General features: G+C 41.7%; 1 protein-coding gene across 1 annotated transcript in view; it reads left to right on the forward strand.

Annotated features, from left to right (window-relative positions):
- Positions 1-25033, forward strand: part of LOC129706438 (thyrotropin-releasing hormone-degrading ectoenzyme-like) — a 100769-nt gene extending 75736 nt beyond the window's left edge. Inside the window, exons 10-19 of the mRNA XM_055650744.1 lie at positions 1275-1363; positions 4148-4281; positions 4377-4432; positions 11681-11828; positions 13540-13637; positions 14980-15087; positions 21408-21575; positions 21678-21818; positions 21957-22038; positions 24811-25033. Of these exons, the coding sequence (XP_055506719.1) occupies positions 1275-1363; positions 4148-4281; positions 4377-4432; positions 11681-11828; positions 13540-13637; positions 14980-15087; positions 21408-21575; positions 21678-21818; positions 21957-22038; positions 24811-24954 (1168 nt within the window). The 3' untranslated portion in view covers positions 24955-25033. The remainder of the gene's footprint in view (positions 1-1274; positions 1364-4147; positions 4282-4376; positions 4433-11680; positions 11829-13539; positions 13638-14979; positions 15088-21407; positions 21576-21677; positions 21819-21956; positions 22039-24810) is intronic.
- Positions 25034-27176: the final 2143 nt, after the last annotated feature.

Below are 27176 nucleotides of genomic sequence, written 5' to 3' on the forward strand. Positions count from 1 at the left end.
CGATGCTGCATTTTAACACAAATTATTATTTGTCAATTCAGTCACTGACTTTTATTATTGTTTGGATATTAGATATTCTACCTGGTTGGAGATTTAGCTTTCTATAAATTCATCTCCAGTCAGAGTGGCAACATATTTAATAGCAGCAGACATTTCTGAAGTTCAGCTACATTATTTATTGAGGACCAAGGCTAGCAATGTGCTGCTACCACTACATAGCACGTTAGTCACCAGGGATGACGTTCCGCTGAACACTTTTATTTTTACCAAAACGTAAACAAAATCTGATCCTGTGATAAAAGAAGTCATGGGAAAAAAACATTGATTTGGTTTGAACGTGTCTATGTTTGAATAGAATTAAATAGCTCATTTCAGCAGACTATCATCATCAGGCAGGGCTCATATTGCATTTACGAGCTCATATTGCATTTACGAGCTGATATTGCATTTTCAGTAATTGTGTTTTACTACAGCGTATGGTTGACAACAGGATTATAAATTATTTATGTTTAAGAAGGAACTGCAGATGCTGGAAAATCGAAGGAAGACAAAAATGCTGGAGAAACTCAGTGGGTGAGGCAGCATCTATGGAGCGAACAAAATACTGTAGGCAACGTTTCGGGCCGAAATGTTGCCTATTTCCTTCGCTCCATAGATGCTGCCTCACCCGCTGAGTTTCTCCAGGATTATAAATTACTTGTGTTGCGATGGAATTGAAAATTTGATTGAAAATTTAAGACATTTTACCATTTGAAATAGTATTTTGATCTTCAGCAAACACAAGCTGAAGAAGGGTCTCGACCCGAAATGTCACCCATTCCTTCTCTCCAGCGATGCTGCCTGTCCCGCTGAGTTACTCCAGCATTTTGTGTCTATCTTCGATATAAACCAGCATCTGCAGTTCTCTCCTACACAGCTTTGGAGATTGGAACATAATATAAAGACACTAATAATAATGAATATGAATTTACCAAAGAATTTTGAATACATCGGAATTTTCACGTGGGTTTCAGTACTTATAGTTGGCTGTGGATACACAGATGATGCTCAAACAGATTTAAAAGGTGTGATCACATCCAACGCAATTTATCGGCTGGATAGTAGAAAGCCTCACACTGCTTGTTTCACACTCCACATTTATTTAACATAAATTGAAGTAGGAATTATTGCCAGTTATGGCACCGTGCAAACTGTAGAATGACTCTTCTCATCGCTGAGAGAAGCCATCAATTGTGTATTTCTTAATAACTTGGCATTTGTGTCTTATTTTTTAGCTATTTGTGGAAAATTCCTCTATCTGTCGCTGTAGGAAACTTGAGCCATATCTCCACAGAGACTATGATATGGATTAACAATAAAACAGGTATTGTTGCAATTTGTCAATATATTGCATTAAGTTTTGGCCCACATTTTGGAAACACGTCATAGGGAATGTTTTTGCAGTAAGGATGTACTAACACATAATTCCTTTGGTATAGATTTTGTTACACCGGCAGCTTGCGTTTTACGCCAGGGTTACGTGGTGGAAAAGTAGCGCGTAAATTGAAAAATGCTTCAATTACGTGACTATGCGGTCAGGTGTAAATTTGAGTGTGTTATTCCAAAAATACCAGCGTGTAAATCAGGCTCTGTTATTAATTGAACAATTGCTTTGTTTCAAAGACGCATAAATCAAACAGGTGTAAAATGCAGGGTGCCTGTAGTTCTTTATCCTATAAGAACACAAGGAAGAGAAATAGAAATAGGCCCCTTGAGCTTGCATCGCCATGCACTAAAATCACAGCTGATCCACTCTGGGGCCTTCAATACTATTCTCCCCACTCACCCCATACTGTTTGACTCCCTTGTATCTCAAATGTCAGTCAATCTCTGCCTTGAATATATTCAATAACTGTGCCTCCATAGTTTTCCACAATAGAGAATATTGAAGTGGGACATGAGTGTCAAGCAAAGAATTCTTTAATCGTAACGCATTATACAGCTCCCAAAACCACAAAGAGGAGCACAGGCATTCCCGACCATATATATATCCCCAGGGAAGCCCCGTGACCCATGCCAACCGCCAAACCAAGTCACATGACCCAACCCTAGAGCCGAGGGTTCGCACCACGTGTGGCTAACCACCAGGGGCCGCCACAATATCAGAGAGTCACAACCCCCTGAGAGGAGAGATTCATTCTCATCTGCATCTTAAATGGGCGGCCTCTTATTCTGAAACTATGGTCCGTGATCTATATACTCTCTGACCCAGGGTTAAACCCGAAGTGTCGACAGTTCCTACCCCCCCACAGATGCTGCTCGACCCACTGAATTCCTCCAGCAGATTGTTTACTGCTTTTGATACCCTGGTTTGGGGAAACAAGTTCCCCGCATCCACTCCGTCCGTCTGTGTTGCTCAGAATTATCTACATTGACTATTTTCCCTTTATTCATCCTGTTTCTCGGTTCATGATGACTCTGTTTTACACGATTACTTGTTTTACGATTTCCTGCTTTTACCTCCTCAATAATGGATTTCAGCATTTTACCAATGACTGATGTTAAATTAAGTAGCCCATATTATCCTGCTCTCTGCGTCTCTCAATTCTTGAATGGTGTCATTAGATTTGGGATTTCCTACTTGTAGAGTTATGGAGAACTGGCCCCTCTCTCCAGAATGCAGAGATTGTGTTTTATAGATGACAACTAAAGCAGCAATTATCTCAGCAGCTACTTTCTACGAGACCGTAGAGCACAGGCCATCAGGTCATAAGGAATTGGAGTAGAATTAGGCCATTCAGCCCATAATAATAATAATAATAATAATAATAATAATTTTATTTATAGAGCACTTTAAAAACAAACATAGCTGCAACAAAGTGCTGTACATCACTAATCATTGACAAAAAAGTTAATACACACCAAAAATAACAATCAAAAGAAATAGTAGGAAAAGACATGTAAAATAAAGAAACATCAAAAACACCACAAACAGAAGCAAAGCCTCAGGCATGGTCACAAGCCAGGGAGTACAAATGTGTTTTAACACTGGATTTGAAGATGGACAGTGAGGGGGCCTGTCTGATGTGCAACGGCAGGGAGTTCCAGTGCCGGAGCAGCAACAGAGAAGGCTCTATCCCCTCTGAGCCTCCGACTAGACCTCGGTACCTCCAGGAGCAGCTGACCAGCTGACCTGAGGGACCGGGCAGGAGCGTATGGGTGGAGCAGCTCAGAGAGGTAAGGCGGGGTGAGCCCATTCAGAGATTTAAAAACAAATAACAGTATAATAAAATGAACTCGAAAGTGCACCGGGAGCCAGTGTAGGGAGGCCAGAATTGGCGATATGTGCTCCCTCTTTCGAGTCCCTGTTAAAAGGCGAGCAGCAGCATTCTGAACCAACTGGAGACGAGCCAGTGAAGAACGAGCAACACCAAAATAGAGCACGTTACAGTAATCCAGCCTAGATGTAATAAAGGCATGGATTACTGTTTCAAAATGCTGCCGCTCGAAAATGGGCATCACCTTCGCCAGCTTCCTTAGGTGAAAGAAGCTGGACTTAACCACCGCGCATATTTGGCGATCTAATTTAAAGTCACTGTCCATCCTAAAACCCAGGTTCACAACTGTTGGCTTCACGTACCTTGACAATGGACCTAAATCAACAAATGGAGGTTCACGGCAGCCATTGGGATCAATTAAAACACCTCTGTCTTCTTCATCTACTCCACCTATCAATCATGGCTGATCTATCTCTCCCTCCGAACCCCATTCTCCTGTTTTCTCCCCATAACCCCTGACACCTGTAGGTCACGGGGACTTCTTGGCATTTACTCCCAGTAATTTGCCCAGTATTGTTTCTATGGCAATAGAGATTCTCTCTTTATTGCCCCTTGCTTGACTATTATTATTGGCTAGTGTCTTCCACTTTGAAGATCAATACACAATAATTACATGAAATCTCTACTATTTTTCTTCAACCATTTCTGGTTTTGTGAAATTGAAAGTTCTAAGTGATTTAATCCAAATGTAATATTGGCAAAGTGTGATCTCTTTTGTTCGTCCTATATATGCACCGCCCTCTGTGTGAAAAACTTGGCCCTCAGATTCCTATGAAATAGAAGATATCCTAATGAATGAAGAATCCTTTAGTTTCCTTTCTATTTTACAGAGAATCATCAAATCGGTATGTTGGATGAAAATATTTGGTTCTTAGGAAACCTTAATCAGACGGGCTACTTTAGGGTTAACTATGATTTGAAGAACTGGCGGTTGTTGATTGAGCAGCTGATGACCAAACCTGAGGTAAGCGATGTCTACTCTGATGTTGGTCGTACCAACTATAAACACAAAGATCCGTTGTATTCTAAGATGCTGAAATTTCCTTTTCTGGTTGAAAGGTGATTTCAGTTGGGAACCGAGCAGGACTGATCGATGATGCTTTCAACCTGGCCAGGTATGTTTGGTGTTTCAGGTAAAGTCAGCAGTTCAATAAATCTTTGAGTGGCATCAATAGCTACACTGCACAAGGTAAGATTTGAGTCTGATAATGGTGGCGGGTCAACAGCCTACCAATGATAATTGCACTGATGTATATAACTCAGTGGGGCAGGCAGCATCTCTGAAGAGAAGGAATGGGTGACGTTTTGGGTCAAGACCCTTGTTCAGACTCGAATTGTCACTTCACCCATTCCTTCTCTCCAGAGATGCTGCCTCTCCTGCTGAGTTATTCCAGCATTTTGTGTCTATCTTCTGTTTAAACCAACATCTACAGTTATTTCCTGCACTGATGTATATGAACTTTAGAACTCTCGCTACCAGGATTGTGATTGAAAGGATTAAAAGTTGAATTATAGGCCTTTGTTAAAGATTATGTACACTCTTCATATACTGTCTGTGTGTTAAATGCTGAAGGTCACAAATGCAGAAGGTCACTTAAAATGACAGGCACCTTTGCTCCATGCTCAGTACATCTTGGTGGCACAGCTGGCAAAGCTGCTGTCTTACGGTTCCAGCGATCTAGGTTCGATTCCACCCTCCGCTGCTGTCTATGTGGAGTTTGCATGTTGTCTCTGTGACTGCACGGGTTTCCTCCAGGATTTTTGTTTCTTCCCACATCTCAAAAACACGTGCATTGGTAGGTTAATTGGACACCTTGGCAATTGTTCTATGTGCGTAGTTGAGTGTTAGTATCTGTAGCGAGTTGAGGGAAATGTGGGGAGAATAAAATGGGTTTAGCGTAAATGGATGCTTGCACGTTGGCTGAGGACTCACTAGGCTGAAAGCCCTGTTTATATATTGTATGACCCATAATGTTCCTCTGCTGTACTGTTCTAAGCAGAATGGAAAAGCACATGCATGTTGCAGGGATGGACGTTATGGATCATGTGCAGGCAGATGAGATTAGTTTACTCGATTCGATATCGACTGAATTCTATTACAAACCCACTGACTCCCACAACTATCTCGACTACACTTCTTCCTACCCTGCTTCCTGCAAAGACTGTCCCCTACTCCCTATTCCTTCTGTGCCCAAGATGAGTTGCTTCATACCAGGACATCCAAGATCTGCTTTAGGGAACGGGGGTTCCCCTCTCCCATTATAGATGAGGCCCTCACTTGTGTCTCCTCAGAACCCCGCAGCTCCGCCGCTTGCCCCCCCCTCCCCCTAGTCGCAACAGAGACAGTCCTCCTAGTCCTTACCTTTCACTCCATCAGCTGTCGCATACAACACATAGTCCTCCAAAATTTTTGCCATTTCCAATGGGATTCCAACACTAGTCACATCTCCCCATCTCCACCCCTTTCTACCTTCTGCAGAGACTGTTCCCTCCGCAACTCCCTGGTTAACTCATCCATTCCCGCCCAAACCAGCCCTTCCCCAGGTACCTTCCCCTGCAACAGCTGAAGATGCAACACCTGTCCCTATCCCTCCTCCCTCGACTCTGTTGAGGGACCCCGACAGCCCTTTCAGGTTAGGCAGAGGTTCTCTTGCACCTCCTCCAACCTCATCTACTGTATCCATTGTTCAAGATGTGAATTCTTATATATCAGCAAGACCAAACGTAGACTGGGCGATCGTTTCACTGAATACCTTCGCTCAATCTGCCTGGACCTACCTGATCTCCCGGTTGCTGGACATTTTCATTCTTGTTCTCATTCCTACACAGAGCTTTCTGACCTAGGGCTCCTCCATTGTCGGGGTGAGGCTAAACGCAAATTAGAGGAACAACATCTCATATTTTGCTTGGGCAGCTTACAGCCCTGTGGTATGAATATTGATTTTGATAACTTCAAGTAACCCCAGCATTCCCTCTCTCTTTCCCTCCCCCACCCAAATCACACCATCTAACAAACAGCTAACAATGGCCTGTTTCCTTTATCATTGTTACGTTTTTGCATATCTCTCATTCATTGTTCTTTATCTCTCTATATCATCATCCATATCTCTCTTTTCCCTTTTCTCTAACCAGTCTGAAGAAGGGCCTCGACCCAAAATGTCACCCATTCCTTCTCTATGGAGATGCTGCCTGTCCCGCTGAGTTACACCAGCTTTTTCTGTATCTTTGAGATTGGCATCATGCTCAGCACAGCCATTGTGGGCCAAAGTGCCACGTCAGCCCCAGGTTTCTTACTCAAATGTATTTGGTCGAGAGTTGATTGCTTGGGCTGAAATTCATCCTTGGTATTGCCACATATGGGCATGTCTGCATTTCAGTTACTCGTATATAAGTGGTGCTGAATTTGGTGACTGGAGTAGGATGTACATGTGGCTCTTGTGCCAGAGGTCGTTATGCCACCCTTTATTATGTGGTAGATTTGCTGTTCTTTTTCCATACTCAGTACCCAACGGTTTGTAACGAAAATGTGTAGCAACTTGCCATGTTAATTGTATGATTTTTGGTAACTAAATCTAGGTATCTTAATATATTTCAATGGGCAGATCACATCCAAAATTGAATAAAGTTCTATATATTAAACTAATAATAAGTTATGTTATCATGGATCAGTATTAGCCACAGGAGTACTGTTAACATGTAGCTCTGAATCAGAAGGGTGCTATCTGTTTAACGATTGTGTTTTGTGTATTTATCTCCATTCACTTTTTATTTCTGAAATTATGCTTTGTGATCTTGGTGGATGAGTAGTTAGTAAAGAATGTTCTGCTGTGCTGCTTCAGGTGGATGTGGCTCGATCCAACTTCAATGGATCATGTTGAGCATCCCTGGGTTAGTTATCCCTCTGCCTAACTTTAGGAACTCTTCACTGTTTATTCATAAAACTTTTACAGATTTGGCCAGTAAGACAGTTTTGATTGTCAGCCATTCTTTATTTATTTTGCACGTCACTACTTGCCTTCACCTACAGGATTTAATCTCAGATTGTTGGATGAATAGTGAATACTGTCAGCGATAGACTTAGTGAGTAGCATCTTCAGTGAACATCCCCAGAGAGAGGATTCAGTCACTTTGACAGAGACTGTTGTCAGTTTCCTTTCTCTTCAGTGCATGTGAGCTTCCAGCTAAAGGTGCCATCAGGATGACACCTGTAGTTACTTAGTCTGTTGGGACCCTGGCTGTCAATGAGTACTTACATTGGATCTTATGCCTTAATTAGAACCATATCAAGTTGTGCTTAGGAATGACTTGTGACTGCCCACAAGGCTTGCTTATGACCAATCTAAAACAGAATTGATTCACATATTTTTGAATGCCAATTGCTATATTTAATGAAATATTTGGCTCCAGGTGTTGGACAGTGAGCATCATTAGATGAAAAAGTAGTCTATTTAATGAGGGAAGACATAAAATGCTGGAGTAACTCAGCTGGTCAGGCAGCATCTCCATCGACAAAAGCAATAGGTGTGTTTCGGGTCAAGACCGTATTCTTTTTCTCCAGAGATGCTGCCTGACCCGCTGAGTTACTCCAGCATTTTGTGTCGATCTTTGTTGTAAACCAGGGTCAGCAGTTCCTTCGTACACATATTTTCTGAAGGACTTGTAGTAGATGAATTCTGGGAAAAGATATTCAGGAAGGATTTCGAGGCAAAATAATGCGGATGTTAGAAATCTGAAATAGAAAGAAAAAAATGTTGAATATTTATTCCTTTGTGATATACAAGGTGGCCATTGAGCCCATTGAGTTTACAGTATGTAGACTCACATTCCTCCTAATTTATCCTTTAACATTCCCATCAATTCCCACTGTATTTTATCATTCATGCGTACTACAGATAATTTATAGTATCCAGTGATTTACCAAAATACCTACCAATATGCACACCTTTAGAATATGGGAAGGAAATGGAGCATTCAGAGGAAACCCATGCAGTCACATGGTAAACTTCCATCTCCGCACAGATAGCATCAGAGATGAACATTGCCCTCAGGTTTTTGGAGCTCTGAGGCAGCAGATTTACCAGCTGAGCCACTGTAGCACCAACGTGGGCAAGAGACACAGTCAATATTGAAGACGGATCATTAGTCTCTGCCTGGATGTTGTCTAACAGTGGAGAGGAAATGCTATATTACATTTTGTGGTGTAGTATCCATTTCCAAATGAGTGCACTGTTGGCACCGAGGGCTGTTTCAAGATTGTGCCCGAGTGTTGGATAGGAACTACATGCCTGTTTCCAGAGTCAGTACTCCAGCTGGGCTCATAGTGTGACAGGGTCTAAGTCAAGACATATTGACGGAGAGTGTATTGTCGGTGGGGAAAATGCACCAACAATTGGAGTTTCTGCTCCTGACCATTGGAAGATGTTATTCTCAATGGCCAGGTAAGACGGAGAATTAAGAATAAAGTGGATTATCTTTTTTTGCCCTTCCACATGCATAAATGAACCTAGTCTTGACTGTTTTAGTAGAGTTTTGAGCAAATACAGACCTTTGAAATGTACCATGGCCCAAATCATACCTTAGTAGAGTTTTGAGCAAATACAGACCTTTGAAATGTACCATGGCCCATGGCTCAGCAGCGGCTGCACTTCCTGAGGGTCAGCCCTCAGCATTACAGCATGGTATGGCAGCTGCACCATGGCAGACAGGGAGAGGCTTCAGAGGGTAACTAGGACAGCGCAGAAGATCATTGGCTGCCCTCTCCCCTCCCTGATGGATATCTACACCTCCCGCTGCCTTAGCAGGGCAAAGAATATCATCAAAGACAGCTCCCATCCTGCGTTTGGACTGTTCGACCTGCTGCCCTCTGGAAGGCGCTATAGGTGCATCAAATCCAGGACAAATAGACTCAGGAATAGTTGCTTTCCGAAAATTATAACTACTCTTATTTCAAATTCACACATACACTGACTTCACAGCCCAACACCCGGACTTCCATCTGTATATTACATATATAGCGCTGCAGAATTGTGCACCTATCCCCCCCGCCCTTCTCCCTTCTGTTTTTGTTTTCTGTTTCTTGTTTTTTGTACTAAATTATATGTATGCACTGAGTACGAGCAGCTTTCAATTTCATTGTACATGTATAGTGACAATAAATGGCATATCTATATCTATATCTATATATGATGGAGGAGGAAGGATGAGCTTCCTGTCTGTGACTTATCGCATAACCTGCACTTGATCTCATGCCATCAGAGGTACATCAGAAACTCCCTCTCACACCATATGTTTCCAACAAGAAGCAAACCCCACCTTCTTCTTCTTGCGTGTGGCGTGCACAGCCTAAAGTTGTCGGACAACTTGTTCTATTTGACCTTATTTGATTGTGCACGCTGGGTTGATTGCATTTGTCGAAACAGGGTGGACCACGTGAGGGTTGCAATCTCCCACCCCATAACCCCACCCAGATCATGTTGCAGAAATACCAGTAGGCTTGGGGTGCTGTTAATATTATAACCAGTGAAAATACTGTCCCCAATAAATGGATATTTTAAAATAATAAGCTATTGATGGGAGGCAGTACCTGTGGAAAATTATTGTTTATTTGGGTTTTATTTGGAGAAATAATGTACTGTCAAGTGTTGGATAGGAACGGTTTATAGATTATGGGCTAAACGCAGACAAATAGGACTAGCCCAGTCGGCCAACTTGGACATGGTGGGTTAAAGGGTCTCTTTCCGAGCACTATGACTATGATTCTAAGTCAAATTGTATTAATTGCCATATGCATAAGTACAGTAAGGTTTAGGTACAATGAACATCTTGCTTGTTGAAGCATCACAATCATAGAGCATCAGACAACAAATTATACATATATTACACATAAATCCTTCAAGACTTTAGTGTAAAACATAATTAGAAAGCAAGTCCATGCGAGATCCATAGTATTCAATTTCTGGGGTTGGATTAGGGCTGTACAGGTCAGTTTAAGAAACTGATGGTTGTGGGGAAATCAGCTGCTCCTGATCCTGGTGGCATGAGACTTCAGGGTTCTGTATCTCCTGCCCGATGACAGCAGTGAGAGGAGGCATGGCTTGGAAGATGGAGATCCTTGATGGTAGATGCTGCCTTCTTGAGGCAACAGCTCATAATGATGCTTTCAATGGTGGGGAGGGCGAGGATGATTAACAAATCAAGTGTGCATGAGAAGGGGAGTTCACAGAGATGTGTGAGGACAAATGGATTAGTGTAGATGGTGGTTTTGTGGTTGGCATGGACATGTGGGCTGAAGGGCCTGTTTCCATGCTCTGTGATTCAGTAATTTGGTGGCATCGTCTCCACCCGCTTTGAGAACTTTAACAATTGGGCCTTTCAAAGCATGAAGCATTGGGCATAGTTTGCATGCTCTGTTGGTTCGATAAGCTAACTGCAGCCAAGACACTAGGTTCCCCCAATGCATATTTAAAGACCCTCTTGGCTGTTTTGGGCATGTTTCCAAACTGTTTCTTTCAAGTCTTTGAAAATGGATTCAGGTGGGAAATAATGCTCTTAATAAACTTTTCCCTGCAGGTATTTAGTTGAGAAACTCGTTGCTATCATTTCCTCTCAGCCTTCTAATCGTTTATGCACATTGTTCAGGCCATAAAGATTGTCAAAGAATTGCAATATTATACCATGGGAGGAGACCATTCAGCCCATCAAGTCTTTGCTAGCTTTTAGTAGATTAATCTTGTCAGTCCCATTCACCCACTCTTTTTAGTTTGTCGATACAGCACGGAAACATGCCCTTCGGCCCACCGGCCTGCGACGACCAGCGATCTCCGCACATTAACACTATCCTACACCTACTAGGGCAAATTTTTATATTTACCAAGCCAATTAACCTACAAACCTGTACGTCTTTGGAGTGTGGGAGGAGACCGAAGATCTCAGAGAAAACCCATGCAGGTCACGGGGAGAATGTACAAGCTCCGTACAGACAGCACCTGTAGTCGGGATCGAACCCGGGTCTCCGGTGCTGCATTCGCTGTAAGGCAGCAACTCTACCGCTGCACCACCGTGACCACCCGCAACAATGATTTTCAATAATTGATTCTGTCTGCAGCACCCCTAAAGGCAGCGAGTTTCAGATCATGACTGGCCTTGGCTCAAAAAATTCTTCATATCAGTATCGGACAGAAAAACAGATAGTATGTGATAACATTGGGTTTGTTGGGCTCCATTTCAAACTGCAATCATGCTTTTACACTGATGTTTCCATACATTTCCTGCATTAGAACAGTTTTAAAAAGTTATTTGACACAACTAGATTTTGTTAGTGCATGCATAATAAGTGTTCAGTTTTCCTTCCTTCTTTGCCTTAGAGCTGGCTATTTACCACAGAGCATTCCTCTGGAGATTATAAAGTACCTTCACAAGGAGAAGGAGTTTCTTCCTTGGCACGCTGCAAGTAACGTGCTGCTTTATCTGGATAGGCTGGTGGACCGGAACAAGGAGTACAACATTTTTAAAGTAAGTGTTTAAATTTTAAGATTCATTAAGATTGAAAACAATCACAATGTAGTTGGTAATAATGTCGTGGGTAACTAGTGCTGGAATAAAAGCTCTTCATTTGACTTCCTGCTGACAATTGATTCCATTGAAGTCAGGGGGATCAGATCAGTCAGTTTGTTAAGTTTAGCTTAAGGGCCTGTCCCACTTGGCGATTTTTTCGGTGACATTGACTCATGTATCATGTGACCATAAATACGTAGCGTGAGGACGTATAACGCGACGGTGACGCGGCACGGTGATGTGTGACGTGCGGTATTTTTTCAAGTGTCGCAACCACTTTTTTGTCGTCGCTGGATTTTGTAATGTTCAAACTCTTTTGGCAACACTGATATGATGCCGGCTAAATCGCCAAGTGGGACAGTCCCTTTAGAGATACAGTGTGGAACAGGCCCTACGGCCCACCGAGTCTGCACCGACCAGCGATCTCAGCACACTTACACTATTCTACACACACTAGGGACAATTTGCAATTTTACCAAGCCAATTAGTCTACAAACTTGTATATCTTTGGAGTGTGAGAGGAAACCGGAGATCCCGGAGAAAAACTATGCACAGGGAGAACCTACAAACTCCATACTGACAGTACCCTTAGTCAGGATCGAACCCGGGACTCTGATGCTGTAAAGCAGCAGCTCAACCACTGTGCCACTGGGGTTTAAGTTTAGGTTTGTTATGTCACAAGTACCGAGGTAGAGTGAAAAGCTTTTTGCATGCGACCCAAACAGATTAGATGTATTATGCATCAAATGCATTTAAGTCAAACTCAAGTACAATAGATAGAGCAAATGGGAAGATACAGTGTGAAGAATATAGTTCTCAGCATTGTAGCGCATCAGTTCTATAGACCAGCAGTCTTCTAGCATTTCCTTAGTGATCAGGGATGAAATTTTACCTCTCACATTCTCGTTAGCACATGTACTAAAATATGAAGCTACAAAGTGACATCTGCTGATTACAATTTGGACTGTACAATGAACTGCACAACTGATGAAAATTAACTTGAAACCATACATATGACCATTTTTATCAGGGTGTTATTGAGATATGGAAAACATAACCACAGTTGGCAATTAAAGCTGTTTATCATGATATAATTAGAGAATCTTAAGTACTTAAGTAAAGGTCAGGCTTTGGGGGGAAATGAGATTTGAGCAGTTAGTTCTACTATGAAAAGTTTCCAATTGCACCCTTTAGACTTTAGAGACTTTAGAGTTACAGCACGGCCTGTATCTCTATCTGCTCTTAGGCCCACCGAGTCCGCGCCGCCCAGCAATTATCCCGTTCACTAACACTATCCTACACTCTAGGGACATTTTGCAATTTTTACCAAAGCCAATTAGCCTACAAACCTGGACATTTTTGGAATGTGGAAGGAAACCAGAGCACCCGGGGAAAACCCATGCAGTCACCGACTCCATGCAGACAGCACCCGTAGTCAGGATCGAACCTGGGTTTCTGGCGCAGTAAGGCAGCAGCTCTACCGCTGCGCCACCATTGAATTCTAGATTTATAGCTTTGTCTGTATATAGTCTGAAAATAACAGTTAACAAATGTGATAAATAAATACGAAAGAACAGCATATTGGTAGCTTAATACATTACTAACACCATGTGATGAAATAGGATTGATAAAAGTTACCCACCTTCTAACTCTTTTTCTCTCCTTATAGCAATATGTCGTGCAGCAGGTTGCATCAATGTACCTCGCCCTGGGATGGCCAGAAGATGCAGCAAACAGTTCTGTTGTTCAAGCATCATATCAGACCGAGTTAAAAATCATTTACCTTTGTCACATGTTATAAAATGTTTATAAATAGATTCATGGGTACAAATTCATCCTCTGTTGAACAAACGAGTAGCATTCCATTGAATTTCTGAACTGGAGATCAAGTTGCTTATGTCACCTCATTTTGTATAGAAACATAGAAAAATAGGTACTGGAGTAGTCCATTCGGCCCTTTGAGCCAGCACTGCCATTCAATATGACCATGGCTGATCATCTAAAATCAGTACCCTATTACGGCTTTTTCCCCATAGGCCTTGATTCCTTTAATCCTAAAAGCTAAATCTCTCTTGAAAACATCACCAATTAATATATTTAACAGATGATGAGTTTCTAGCCCTAACTTTTTAATATTTTTGCAATGTATGTGAGCTTTTGCGCCAATTCAATACTGATACAGCAGTCAATCATTCTTCAGTGCTGTTGATGGCAAATTATTTATCAGGGTCACCATTGAATCATCATTGTTCAATATCTGAGGACTTTGGATTATTAGTGGTTGAGTTTGACAAGTGGAGTTAAATTACATGATTTATATTTGATGTGTTGGATGTTTGTTGGTGATCACAGAACATAGAACATGGGTGAGTACAGCACAGTACGTCTTTGGAGTGTGGAAGGAAACCGGAGATCCCGGAGAAAACTCACGCAGGTTACAGGGAGAACGTACAAAACTCCATACAGACAGCACCCGTAGTCAGTGTCAACCCGGGTCCCTGGCTTTCTAAGACAGCGACTCTATATACCGCTGCGCCTCCATGCAGCCCTACATGTACTATGCAATTCCACCCACCTCATGGAATAGGAATAGAGTAGTTGATATCCAAACGCTGATTTAGAGTGTTAACCAAAGGCAAATTTCCACCACTGAAGATTTGGGAGTCTTTATGTGCTACCTGATTGAATTAAACCCGAGGACTGCTTACATTATTAACTTGCAACATCTGTAGGGGAATAACAATTCTGCAGAAGTGGCATTAGGTTTTGCTTTTGCACATCTTGAATGTGTAATACAAAGCAATTCATTATGGGGAAATATGCCTTTCTGCATCAGTGTGCAACTTGGGGAAAGGGAGTAAATAAGATGGATGATACATTCATGTAGTTTTAAGCATCCTACTGATTTGCTAAGGTGCTGACAGCCAGCACTTGCAATAATAACATTGTTTGAATGTGGTTTTCAGCAGAAGTTGCCATCTCCCATATATGAAACGTCAAGATCAGTTTGTAACGTGAGGTTCAGGTGTCATTAGGCATCACCTTTCAAATAATCAGTACTTTGCAACGGGTAGAAATCATTTTCACTCACTGTTTTCTTTTCAAACAGGGAACTGCGTCGAAATGTTCTTCTCTTGTCTTGTAAATTTGGAATTGTTCACTGTCATAGCAAGGCGACACTACTTCTTTCAAGATGGATGGAAACTGGTCAAAACAGGTATATATGTTTCAAAGATAAGATTAGAATTGTGCAGGAAGGATTTCCACTCCTCAGGAGTCCTATATGTTATGTCTGGAAACTATAAGTGGTGGCTCTGTGAATGTCAAGCAACAGATGTTCTCTTGCAGGTTTAATCAGAAAAATAACCTCTTGGGCTAAACATTTTAACATGCAATTGAAGAATGCTACATCTGTGAATGTTATCTAAAGTCCAAGGGTGTGCACGCTATTGTATAGGGAGGAACTGCAGATGCTGGCTGATACTGAAGACAGACACAAAAATCTGCATTTACTCAATGGGTCAGGCAGCAGCTCTGGAGAAAAGGAATAGGTGACATTTTGGGTCGAGACATTTTGGTCTGAAGAAGGGTCTCGATCTGAAATGTCACCTATTCCTTTTCTCCAGAGTTGCTGCTTGACCCGCTGAGTTACTCATGCACTTTGTATCCGTCTTTGGTGTGCATGCTATCCACGTATATGATGATATATGCTTTGAAACTACCGAGAAAACACAGTGACAATGAATGACATGCAAGCATGCCTTCTTCATGCCACATGAAAAAGATTCTTGTGTTCACTTGAGGTTTGTGAATGGCATTCACATTAAAGTAGACATTAATGGAATCTGCTGCACTGGAGTCTAAAGATCAATCAGCCAGCAGTATAGTTGTATTCATAGTGATTAACATGGCCCTGATGGTTGGTTTAACAAACCACCATCTAGCTCCACTTTATCACCCATTCTCCCTTATGGATGACACCACTGCCCTTCCAACAACCTTCCCTGGACAAGTATATGCAACAAGATACAAGATACAAGATACAAGATAGATTTAATTGTCACGTGTGCCTGATGGCACAGTGAAATGAATTTCCATACAGCCATACATTAAAAAATCAACAGGACACAACACACTATAGGGTTTGACATAAAACATCCCCACACAGCAGAATCAAAGTTCCCCACTGTGTGGGAAGGCACCAAAGTCATTCTTCTTCCTCCACTGTTCCCCGTGGTCAGGGCCTCCCCAAGCCCTCCGCAGTTGCCGCTACGGGCGGCCCGATGTTCAGGACCCCTCGCCGGGGTGTTAAAAGTCTGACGTCGGAGCTGCGGGATGTCCTCAGCGGCGTGGACACCAGAGTCGGCCCCCTCCTACCGGAGTCGGCGGCTTCCAATGTCCGCAGGTCGCGCTGGGTGGAGACTGCTGCTGTAGGCCCTCTGCAAGGCGCCCCAGGACTCCACGATGCCGTTCAGCGCCGCCCGCGTTGGAAGCTCTCCGCACCAGAGCTCCACGATGTTGGAGCAGCGGCCCAACGCTCCGGAGCTCCAAACGGCGACCCAGGTAGGCATCGCCCGCTCCGCGGTGACTCCAGCGCTGCGCCGCCTCTGTAGCAACCCTGGTCCGGTACTCAGTCCCCGGCAGGAAAGGCCGCTCCGATCCAGCTGGTAGGCCGTGAGGTGCGGGGCGAGGACGCGACTCGGAGAAGTAGTCGCGTCCCCGCCAGGAAGAGACTTGGAGACGGTTTCCCCCTTACCCTGCCCCCCTCCCCCACATAGAAAAGTAAAAGTTTCCCCCTAAAACAGACTTTGGTCTAACTAAAAATAAAAAAAAGATAGAAATGACATACAGGCTGTAGGTAGAGGCTGCTGCCAGTGCAGCGCCCCTACACAACACAACCTCCATTCCTGACCTTTGATTCTCTCAACTACAATGGTTCTGACCTGATGTTGCCAGGGTCAGAGCTCTCTGCCCCCTCTTTGATTTTCCATCTACCACCCTCCCCCAACTCCACTGATCCACAACATACCTGATTCCCTATACCACCTCTTCAGTGGGATTAGCAGTATCTGAGTATCCTTGCATCCAGTGGGGTCATTGCATTTACAGTATGTGTCCTGATTTTTAAATCTTGTGAACAATTACATTTTACTTTCAGGGTCCCTTGCATAAATTAGCATTGCCCCCATGCAACTTTGCTTGAATGCATCTTTTCAAGCTCTGTTGAATTGCTTACTACCCATGTTTAGTACGGCATCTTATTGTGCACCAAGGGCCAGTGTTTTACTTTTTTGATTCCCCTGTTGTTATGCAGGCAGAGATGAGTTGTTCTTTTAGTGCACTCTGTATGTGACAGTCTTTGCTTCTAATGTGCGTTTGTTATCTAATGTACGTAATGTTATTGAGAATTAATTATATCAAAATGCAGTATCTGGTGGATGGGGGAATAAACATATTTCTTCGTCACAAACTATGTGTTTAATGTTGAAAGATGTCAACTGTACCAGACCAAACTTGGTGCCTTGAACTGATCGTTAACTAAAAATGCCACAAGGGAAGAAAATATTCAACGTTGAAAGCTTGGTAAATGTTGATCATGCACTGCTCACTCCATTTAAATCTCACACCTGACAAATAGTTACTCAAATAGTTCAAAAGTGTGCAAATAGCATTGCACATCAGCTTCAAAGCCTGCATTTTTAGTAGGTAGAGTCTGATGAACAAATAAAATAGAACATTGCAAAGTGCTGGAGTAACTGAGCGGGTCAGGCAGCTTCTGTGGAGGGAATGGACAGGTGATGTTTCAGGTCTTCAGACTGAATGTACCCGTTAGCTTGTCCCTCCCTCACCACTCAGGTCAGGTCCCGACCCGAAATATAGATACAAGGAAATGCAGATGCTGGTTTACAAAAACATACAAAGTGCTGGAGTAACTCATCGGGTCAGGCAGCATCTCTGGAGAACATGGATAGGTGACATTTGGGGTTGGGCCCCTTCTTCAGACTGATTGAACCTCTCAGTTTGTTCCATTCTCACTACTCATCCAGCTTTCTTCCCCCCCCTTCTACAATTGGTCTGATGAAGGACCTCAACCTGAAATGCTGTCTATTCATATTCTCCAGTGAAGCTGCCTGACCCGCTGAGCTACTCCAACACTTCTTTATCCCAACCCAACACATTGCCTATCCATTCCCACCTGGAATGCATGACCCCTGGAGTTCCTCCAGCACTTTGTGTTTTGCTCAAGATTCCAGCAACTGTGTCTCCAAATAGAAAAATGCATTTGGTTAAATTAATTGAACCACTGCAAAAGTTGTGTTACTATTGAAGATATGATTGCCATGCGGAGTAAATTAATAAATACATTATTAGGTTAGTACAATTTACAAAAGCATTGACATTCGTTGCAAATATTTTTTCCTAGCAATGATCAATTTGTTAACTATGGTGTGCAGTGTGAAGGGAGGGGATATTCTTGATGTATTGACGAATACTGTGCAAACTCCCTGCACACTGTGTCAACAGTGCTGACATTTTTGACGAAGACTCCAATTTGCACAGAGAAGTATTTCCAAAAATGATTTAACACCAGTACAGCAACCTTCTCTGTTATGGTGTACATGAATAACACAATGCACCACGAGCAAGATTTGTTTTCTAGCCGTGATAATTAGAAATTCAGATGAACACTGCAGGCAAAGTTACCACCACTGAAAGAAATGACCATGTGAGCCCTGTGCTCCTCTACTTCTATTCAGGTGGAAGTTTCTCTACTGACACAGTGGATGCGCAATAATATAACTAAATAATGTTGCATATTTAGAAATCAACTTTGTCATTCACTGACCTGTTAAATCTGAAAGAGCTGCACTGTAAAATGTACTAGCTGTTCATGCCTTTTTTTTTCAGTTGACTTTATGTTAGTTTATGTTGAAATCTGTTTCTTTTGGGAGCTATTTATTTCTCAGTAAGTCTCTAGTCTCCCCGCCAGATTTGGATACATAAAAGCATTCAGATATAATGGTGCGGTATGATGATGTTTTCAGGCGGAACTTGGCGTTGTTTAAAATATAAATAGATTTTTTTTTAAATCAAGCACCCGGAAAGCAGTTCATCATGGTACTTGTAATTGTTTACCTCTGTGCCTCATTTGCTATCATGATACATGCTATATACCTCAAGTTCAGGGCCCACTCTAGGGACTTGAGTACAAATATCTGTGGTGATAGTACTACTGACAGAGGGTTATGCTGTCAATATTACTTTTTCAGTAAGATGTTAAACCAAGTTTACTGGCCTGCATCAGGTGGACATGAGTGACCACACAGAAGAGAAGTGAAGGCATTTTGGCTCAGTCTGAAGATGGGTCTCGACCCGAAACATCACCCATTCCTTTTATCCAGAGATGCTGCCTGTCCCGCTGTTGAATACTCTAGCATTTTGTGTCTATCTTTGGCTGATATATATCTCATCGCCATTGCTAAGCACAGATTATTTAGCACTGATGTGTGTGGGGGTTTGCTGTGCATGGTTTGGCTGTCATATTTTTACAATTCATTTATTGGCACACATTTAATGTACTGCATTGAATAGAGAACATAGAACAGTTCTTCACAGGGTCAGGCCCTTCTAAGCATGATGTCTTTGTCGACAATCATGCAGAGTTGTTGAATTGTCAAATTGTCAAATTGTTGTCAAATTCAGTTGTCAAATTGATCGACAATTTGATTAGTTTGGGTGTCAAGGGTTATGGGGAGAAGGCAGGAGAATGGGGTTAGGAGGGAGAGATAGATCAGCCATGAATGAATGGCGGAGTAGACTTGATGGGCCGAATGGCTTAATTCTACTCCTATAACTTATGACCTTATGATTCCAAATCAAACAAATCCCATCGGCCCGCACATGATCTTTACCCCTCAGCTCCCTGCATATTCTTCGTACCTGTCTGTACGCCTGTCGAATGTTGCGATCATATCTACTTCTACCACCTCCCCTCGGTGTGCATTCTAGGCAGCGACCTATGTGCAAAAAAATAACCTTCCTTGGAAATATTCTTTAAATTTACCCACTCTCACATTAAAGCTGTGCCCTCTAATATTTAAAATTTCCATCCAACGAATAAGGCTCGTGTCTTGACATTATCCATGCCAAGCAAGAATTTCATTGTCCTATCAGGGACACATGACAATAAACTCACTTGAACACTTGATCACTTGAACTTGAACACTTGAACTCTCACAATTTTGTATACTTTTGTACAGTTGTCCCTAAGCCTCTGAAGCTACAGAGAAAACAAGCCAAATGTATCCAACCTTTCCTTATAGTTAATACTCTCTAATCCAGGAAACATCCTGCTGTACAACCTTCTGCAGCCTATGCTGCTTTCACACCTTTCCTGCAAAGCAGCGAGCAGCACTGGACACAATACTCCAAACGTAGCCGAAACAAAGTTTTATAAAGATGCAACATGACTTCCTGTCTCTTATACTTAAAGCCCAGTGATGAAGACAAATGTGCCATATGCCTTCTTTATCACCCTATCTACTTGTGCTGTCACTTTCAGTGAGCTATTGACTTACACTCCAAGATTCTTATGTGTGTCAATGTCATTGACTGTAATTGTTCCTCTTTGACCTGCCAAAGCGCAACACTTTGACTAAACTACACCTGTCATTTCTCCACCCGTATTTCCATGTGATCTATATAGCTATATTATTTGACAATTTTCCTGAATACTCATTGCTTCGTTAATCTTTGTGCCATCTACAAAACTCGCTTAGCTACCCACCTACATTTTCATTCAAAATATTCATATATATCACAAGCAACATAGGTTTCAGGGCCCTATGCAGCACAGCTGGTCAGACACTTCTAGTCAGCATAACACACGCTCTACCTTTATACTCTAGCTTCTAGAGCTAAGCAATTTGTATCCAATTTACCAATTCACCATGCATCCCATGTGATTTGACCTTCTGGATCAGTCTACCATGAGAGACCTTGTTGAAAGTCCATGCATACAACATCCACTGGCCTACCTCATCAATCATCCTCATCTCAAAATCTTTGAAAATTAAATGGCAATACCAAGAGTTGGGGGCAAAGTAGGGAATATATCTATCTGCACTTAGCAAATCATCAATAACAGCAAAATCAGGCTACTCGGTAAATAGAATTTATTAAAAAGTGACAGCATTTTATCCCAATAAAAGCAGGGAACTCAACAAAAAAGTACATTGAGTGGAGGATAATTGCGAACAAATTATATTGATCAAGTTAATCTCAGTCACTTATGGCAGTATGGTCAATAATGTAATTGACAGAAGAGTTACACAGCTACTTACACTCTGCCTGTGCATAATGCTATCTCTATCAAGCACTGACCAAATTATATTCACAGATAAAAGGGATTACCGACCGCAGTTTTTAACCCAGTTCTAAAATCAGGCTTGGACTATTAATGGACTAGATCTTAATGCCAGGAACACTTTGGATGTGATGCATTGCATATTAACACTGTACATTGATATGTTTCAGAATACCACCAAATGTTAGAGACATTGTTTACTGCGCTGGGATTTCACTCATGGATGACAATGTGTGGGAATTCATATGGAGCAAATACCAATCCTCAACTGTTGTTCTGGAGAGGAAGATCCTACTGGAGTCCCTGGCGTGCAGCAAAAACCCCCTTTTGTTGAGCAGGTTAATTAGCTATTAAAGTGCATCAGTGTAAAGCCTTTTATTTAGTTTGCAAATTATATTATTTAATGGACTAATATATATATATATTTTTTTATCTTGAAGGCTTCTTAACTTATCACTAAGTTCCCAATTGGTACCTGATCAGAATGCCATAGATGTTATAATTCACGTGGCTAAGTATCCAAATGGTCGAGATTTGGCCTGGAAATTTTTCCAGGAAAAATGGGCCACATTTAATTCAAGGTAAACAATTTTGAACTATTCAATGGAATCATTCATTAGTATAAAATAACATTATTTTATTTTTAAAATGTGGTCCACATTAAAATGCATGGATTAGACACAAAATATGTTATGCGTTACATTTTATAATTTTCACAGGTTTGGAGAAGCTTTGTTTATTATCACCAGGCTCATCAAAGGTGTGACAGAGTTTCTGAGTACAGAAGTTGAATTTAATGAGGTAAATGTTTTAAGCGCACATTATGATTTCCCTTTTATATATGCGTTAAGCTGATACTAGTGAGAAAACCTGATTCCCAGCGGAGAATGCAAACAGTGCCACATAATTGCAGCTGTATGATCTACTCATAGTCAGTCATACAGTGTGTAAACAGGCCATTTGGCCCAATTTGCCTACACGTACCAACATATCCCATTTACACGTCTCACCTGCCTGCGTTGACCCATATCCTTCCAAACCAGTCATATCCATGTACCCGTTTAAATGTTTCTTAAATGTTGCAATAGTACCTCAACCACCTCCTCCAGCAGCTAAGATTCCTATTAAATCCTTTCCCGTTCACTTATTCGATGTCCTCTGGTTCTCGATTCCCCTATTCTGGGCCAGGGGTTCTGTGCAACTGCCCGATCTATTCTTCTCATTATTTTGTACACAAGATCAAACTCTGCTCCTTCAACTTGGCTGGAAGCAGCATACAATTGTAGCACCATTATGTAGCACATCGAGTTCTACCATCTTAGAATTAATCTCCAGGCACATTGTTTATTACATTTTTACCAGGTTAAGTCATATCAGTTCATTCCCCCCCGCTATTATTGATAATAAATTAAGTGCATGCTGAGCATCTTAGGGTAACTAATGCAACAAAAAATTCTGGAGGAGATATCTCTGAACGAATAATGTGAGGTTCAAATTCATTTTGGCCCATTTAAATAATGTATATCATTCTTTACATTATGAAAATAAATATTGATGTAACTCAGTGAGAGATCAAGATGCTGGTGTCTTTGGGAATGGTCTGAAGGTAAATCTCAAGCAAGGGAAGTGGAGTAGTAATGGGAGCTGGAATTGGGGTATGATATAGATGGAAGAATGTTTTTTGGTCCACTATAGCAATATTAGAATTTTTTAATAAAGTAAAGCACTCACTGGGGGATCCTTAGTTGAGCAAGGGAAGCACCTTCCCTATTCGCTTCTGCCCATTTCCATTAACCTGTTGCTCAGACACTCCACTATCTTCCCTCCACTACCAGGTCATTGCCATGGTTCCTCCTGGAGTACGTTCACCCCAATGCCTCGGTATTCGGGGGTTTGACTGCATCCATTTCTACTATCAAAAGCAGGAAGTCACCAATAAACCCACTTATAGCTTGTAAAATTTCAAAGTCAATTTTATTTGTCATATACACCCGAAGGTGCAGTGAAATGAATTTGCCAGCAGCGGTGCAATTAAAAAAGAACACACAATACACAATAAAATTTAACACAAACATCCACCACAGCATTCTTCACTGTGGTGGAAGGCACAAAGTTCAGTAAGGCCTCCTCCTTGTTCACCCGTGGTCGGGGCCATGAACCCTCTGTAGTCGCTGCTACGGACAGCCCGATGTACAGCCCTCTCGTCGGGATGATGGTCAGGTGTCAGGTGGTGACCTGTTTAATAAATATTGATTTCTCTAACTTCAAGTATCCTCTGCATTCCCTCTCTCCCCATCTCTCCCCATCTCTCCCCCACCCAAGATGTCGCCTTCTTGAGTCTCATTATATGTACTCGTTTTCACCCAGCAAACACTTAACAATGACCCGTTTCCTTAATCATTGTTACTTTTTTTTTGAATATCTTTGAATATTCCTCTACATCACCATCTATATCTTTTGTTTCCCTTTCGCCTTACTCTCAGTCCGAAGAAGGGTCTCGACCCGAACATCACCTACTACTGAGTTATTCCAGTTTTTTGTATCTTCTAGAACATTACAGCTCAGGAACAGGCCATTCGGTCCACAATGTCTGTGCCAATCATGATACCAAGTTAAACTAATCTTATATGCCTGGACATGATCCCTATCCCTCCATTCACTGCCTATCTAAGACCCAATGGTTTCTTATTACAATTGATTTTTTTTCTGTTGAATTGCCTCTTTTTTTCTTCAATTTTACGTTCCTGTGCAAACTGATTTCAATTTTTCCACTTTGCCAAGACACTGGTTAAAAATATAAAACAAAATCTGTCTCTGCAAGCTTGTTCCAACATGAAACAGATGGAGTTCACTAAGTGAACTGTACCATCTCAGGCGGACTGCCAGTCTATCTTTGGTTTAAACCAGCATCTGCAGTTCCTTCCAACACCTTTTTAACCACTCTCCTTTCACCAGTCAATAGAAAATAACTGTTCCTGGGAAATATATTTGTGCTCCTCTTGGTTCTACAAGAAATACAGTACTCTATCATTGGAGTATATTCCACCCTCTCGGAGAATGGTTGTCCCATCCTGACCTGAATCAAGGTGGCTAAGTCCATAACCAACAAGCACATGCCCACAGATTACCACTACATTCAGATTTTTGGCACAAACATCGGGTATCAGTTTGTTACTCCCACCAACTTGCCCGGTGCTCAACACACCCCATTCCACACCTGAATACTTTATATAGCATCATATTACAGCTGGGTATAGTTCAAACTATATTGATAGATATTGAACAAATGTATGAATGATATGCAAACTCACTCCATATGATAAAAACAAAATGAAAGATAGATTGACAGGGTCTTGTTTATCTGATATGTTGAAAGACATGAAAGTCAATATTTGTTCTGTACTGTAATGTCTGTACAACAAACTTTGCTTCTCATGTGTATGGAATTAAACTTCAGAATGCCCATACTTTACTATATCGGGTGTATAGCCTGTAATAGAGAGGACAGGTTTGTAGTGTGTCAAGCTGGGCAAGGTTTTTCCGATTCCAATTAACTTGCTTCCCAATTTGCAGCTGAAGAGCTTCGTAAAGAACCTCAGAAAGGGGGAAGATGCCTCCTTCACACAAGCCATTGAAATAGTGGACTCAAATGTTCGATGGCATGACCAGTTAGAAGATGAGCTGTTCCAGTGGCTCAGGAACTCGCTGAACAGCTAATTTGTAACACGTCTAAATATTTATAGCATGAAGTACTTTGATGCATTTGTACTATCTAAAATTCCTCGACTTTTGTGAGAAAAGGGTGGGGGGGGGGGGGGGGGGGATGGGGAGGGGTTGGGGGAAGGGAAGACTGTTACAGATTTTCCACTGATTAATTTTATCTGCGGATTAGAACTTTCCTTACGGTGAGAGAAGATTAAGCAAGGCTGCATTAAAAATTAGTCACAGCTTCATGGGACAGAGAATGTTTTTACGGTTAGTGCATGTTATTATCGGTTAGTAGAGAAAGCTACAGTATGAATGGAGATGTAATGCGTGCATGGTTGTTTTTATTCCCTCTGTATTCAGCATGCTAAGTTTCAACATTTTCCATTTTGTGTTCTTGCAATGTTCTTGTACTGAAACAGTGACATTATGCAAATATTTTAAAGCACAATTACTTTTAAAGACAATTGGCATTTGAGAAACTTGATGACGTGATCAATTAATGCACCCTATAGAAATACTTGTTAATTACACCTTATAATTGGAAGTCCAGTCACACACAGTTTTTAAACGCAGACTGTGGTAGAATTTGAGAAGCATTTTACTGAATACAGGCAAAATTAAAAATAAAACTTTGATTTAGCTAATTTCACATTATTAATATTTAGGATTTTCTAAATGAAAACCTATAGTATATGTATTTTAAACAGAAAACTATGGACTTTTATCTGTAATAAAATTTTGTACAGTAACCTACCTTTCATTGCTGTCTCAATCTTTTTAAACCACAATTCAATGTGATGTTTTAGTTTTCCTTGTAGTACATGACTAGTTTAAGAATATCTCCAAGTTCATAATTACCCATGTGGGATATTGCAGAGCAAATTCTAGCCCAGCTTAGTTATGTTCTTGTCCTTGTGTAGAGTTACAAACTGTCCGCTATAATTATGTGATGGTGGCAAGGGACAAGAAGGAAGCAAAGACCTAAAGATGCTGGCGATCTGGAATGAAATATCAGTAAACATCAATGAAGGGAGAACATCACAACCCTGGGCCACCTCCCTGACTCTATTTGTAGCAGGTTGCACCCTGGTTGAAATCAGTTAATCCCAAACGATGGCTGTGAAATGTAAGCATTGCTAACACATGTATTTGCAGGGTCGGCTCACTCAGGTCCTCCCCTTCCACCGACATTCCTTCCTATAGTTTCACATTTTGCAACTCTTCAATCCTTTTGTCTCATTCCTTCTGTGTTGTAATTTCTAGCCTTTGTCCACCATCTGACTATCAAATACCCCCTCACCTGTATCAACCTATTATCTGCCAGGCTTTGTCCCGCCTCTCCTCTCTGCAGCTTTCCCCCCTCCTCAAACAGCCTGAAGAAGGATCCTAACCTGAAATGTCACTGATCCATGCTCTCCAGTAGTGCTGCCTGACCCGTTGAGTTACTCCAGCACTTTGTGTCTTTTTTTTTTTTTTTTTTTTGTAAACCAGCACCTGCAATTCCTTATATATATTCCTAGGTCCTGTGCATGTGTTTATCATTGAATTGATTATATTGATATTTAGGCAACCAGCTTCACTCAAGAAGCTAAGAGTTCTCTTAAAAGTATTTGACTACATATTCGGTCTCCGGGTGTGGATGTTTCTGGCAATGCTATAGTTGTCCATTATGAATTGGCCTTGTTTAGTCAGAGGCAACCATATTGGTTGGGTATGGAGTCACAAACTCTAGGCCAGGCCAGGTAAATTTTGGAGGATTTACTTTCCTGAGTAAAGCAAGTGGATTTCTACAACAATTCCAACACTTTCATGCTTCCCAATGAGCATATTATTCTTAAAGCTTATTTAATTTAAATTCTCTCGATGCCATCCTGGGATTTGAGTTTTGGTTTCTCGATCAATGTCAGCAGTGAGCCTGTACTCGCTGGAGTTTAGATGAATGAGGGGGGACCTCATTGAAACATACAGATTAGTGAAAGGCTTGGATAGCATGGATGTGGAGAGGATGTTTCCACTAGTGGGAGAGTCTAGGACAAGCGGTCATAGTCTCAGAATTAAAGGACGCTCTTTTAGAAGGAGATGAGGAGAAATGTATTTAGTCAGAGGGTGGTGAATCTGTGGAATACTTTGCCACCGAAGGCTGTGGAGGCCATCAGTGGATATTTTTAAGGCAGAGATAGATAGATCCTTGATTAATTTTGGGTGTCAGAGATTATGGGGAGAAGGCAGGC

The sequence above is a fragment of the Leucoraja erinacea genome, chromosome 19, assembly GCF_028641065.1.
Source record: "Leucoraja erinacea ecotype New England chromosome 19, Leri_hhj_1, whole genome shotgun sequence".
Taxonomy (NCBI): domain Eukaryota; kingdom Metazoa; phylum Chordata; class Chondrichthyes; order Rajiformes; family Rajidae; genus Leucoraja; species Leucoraja erinaceus.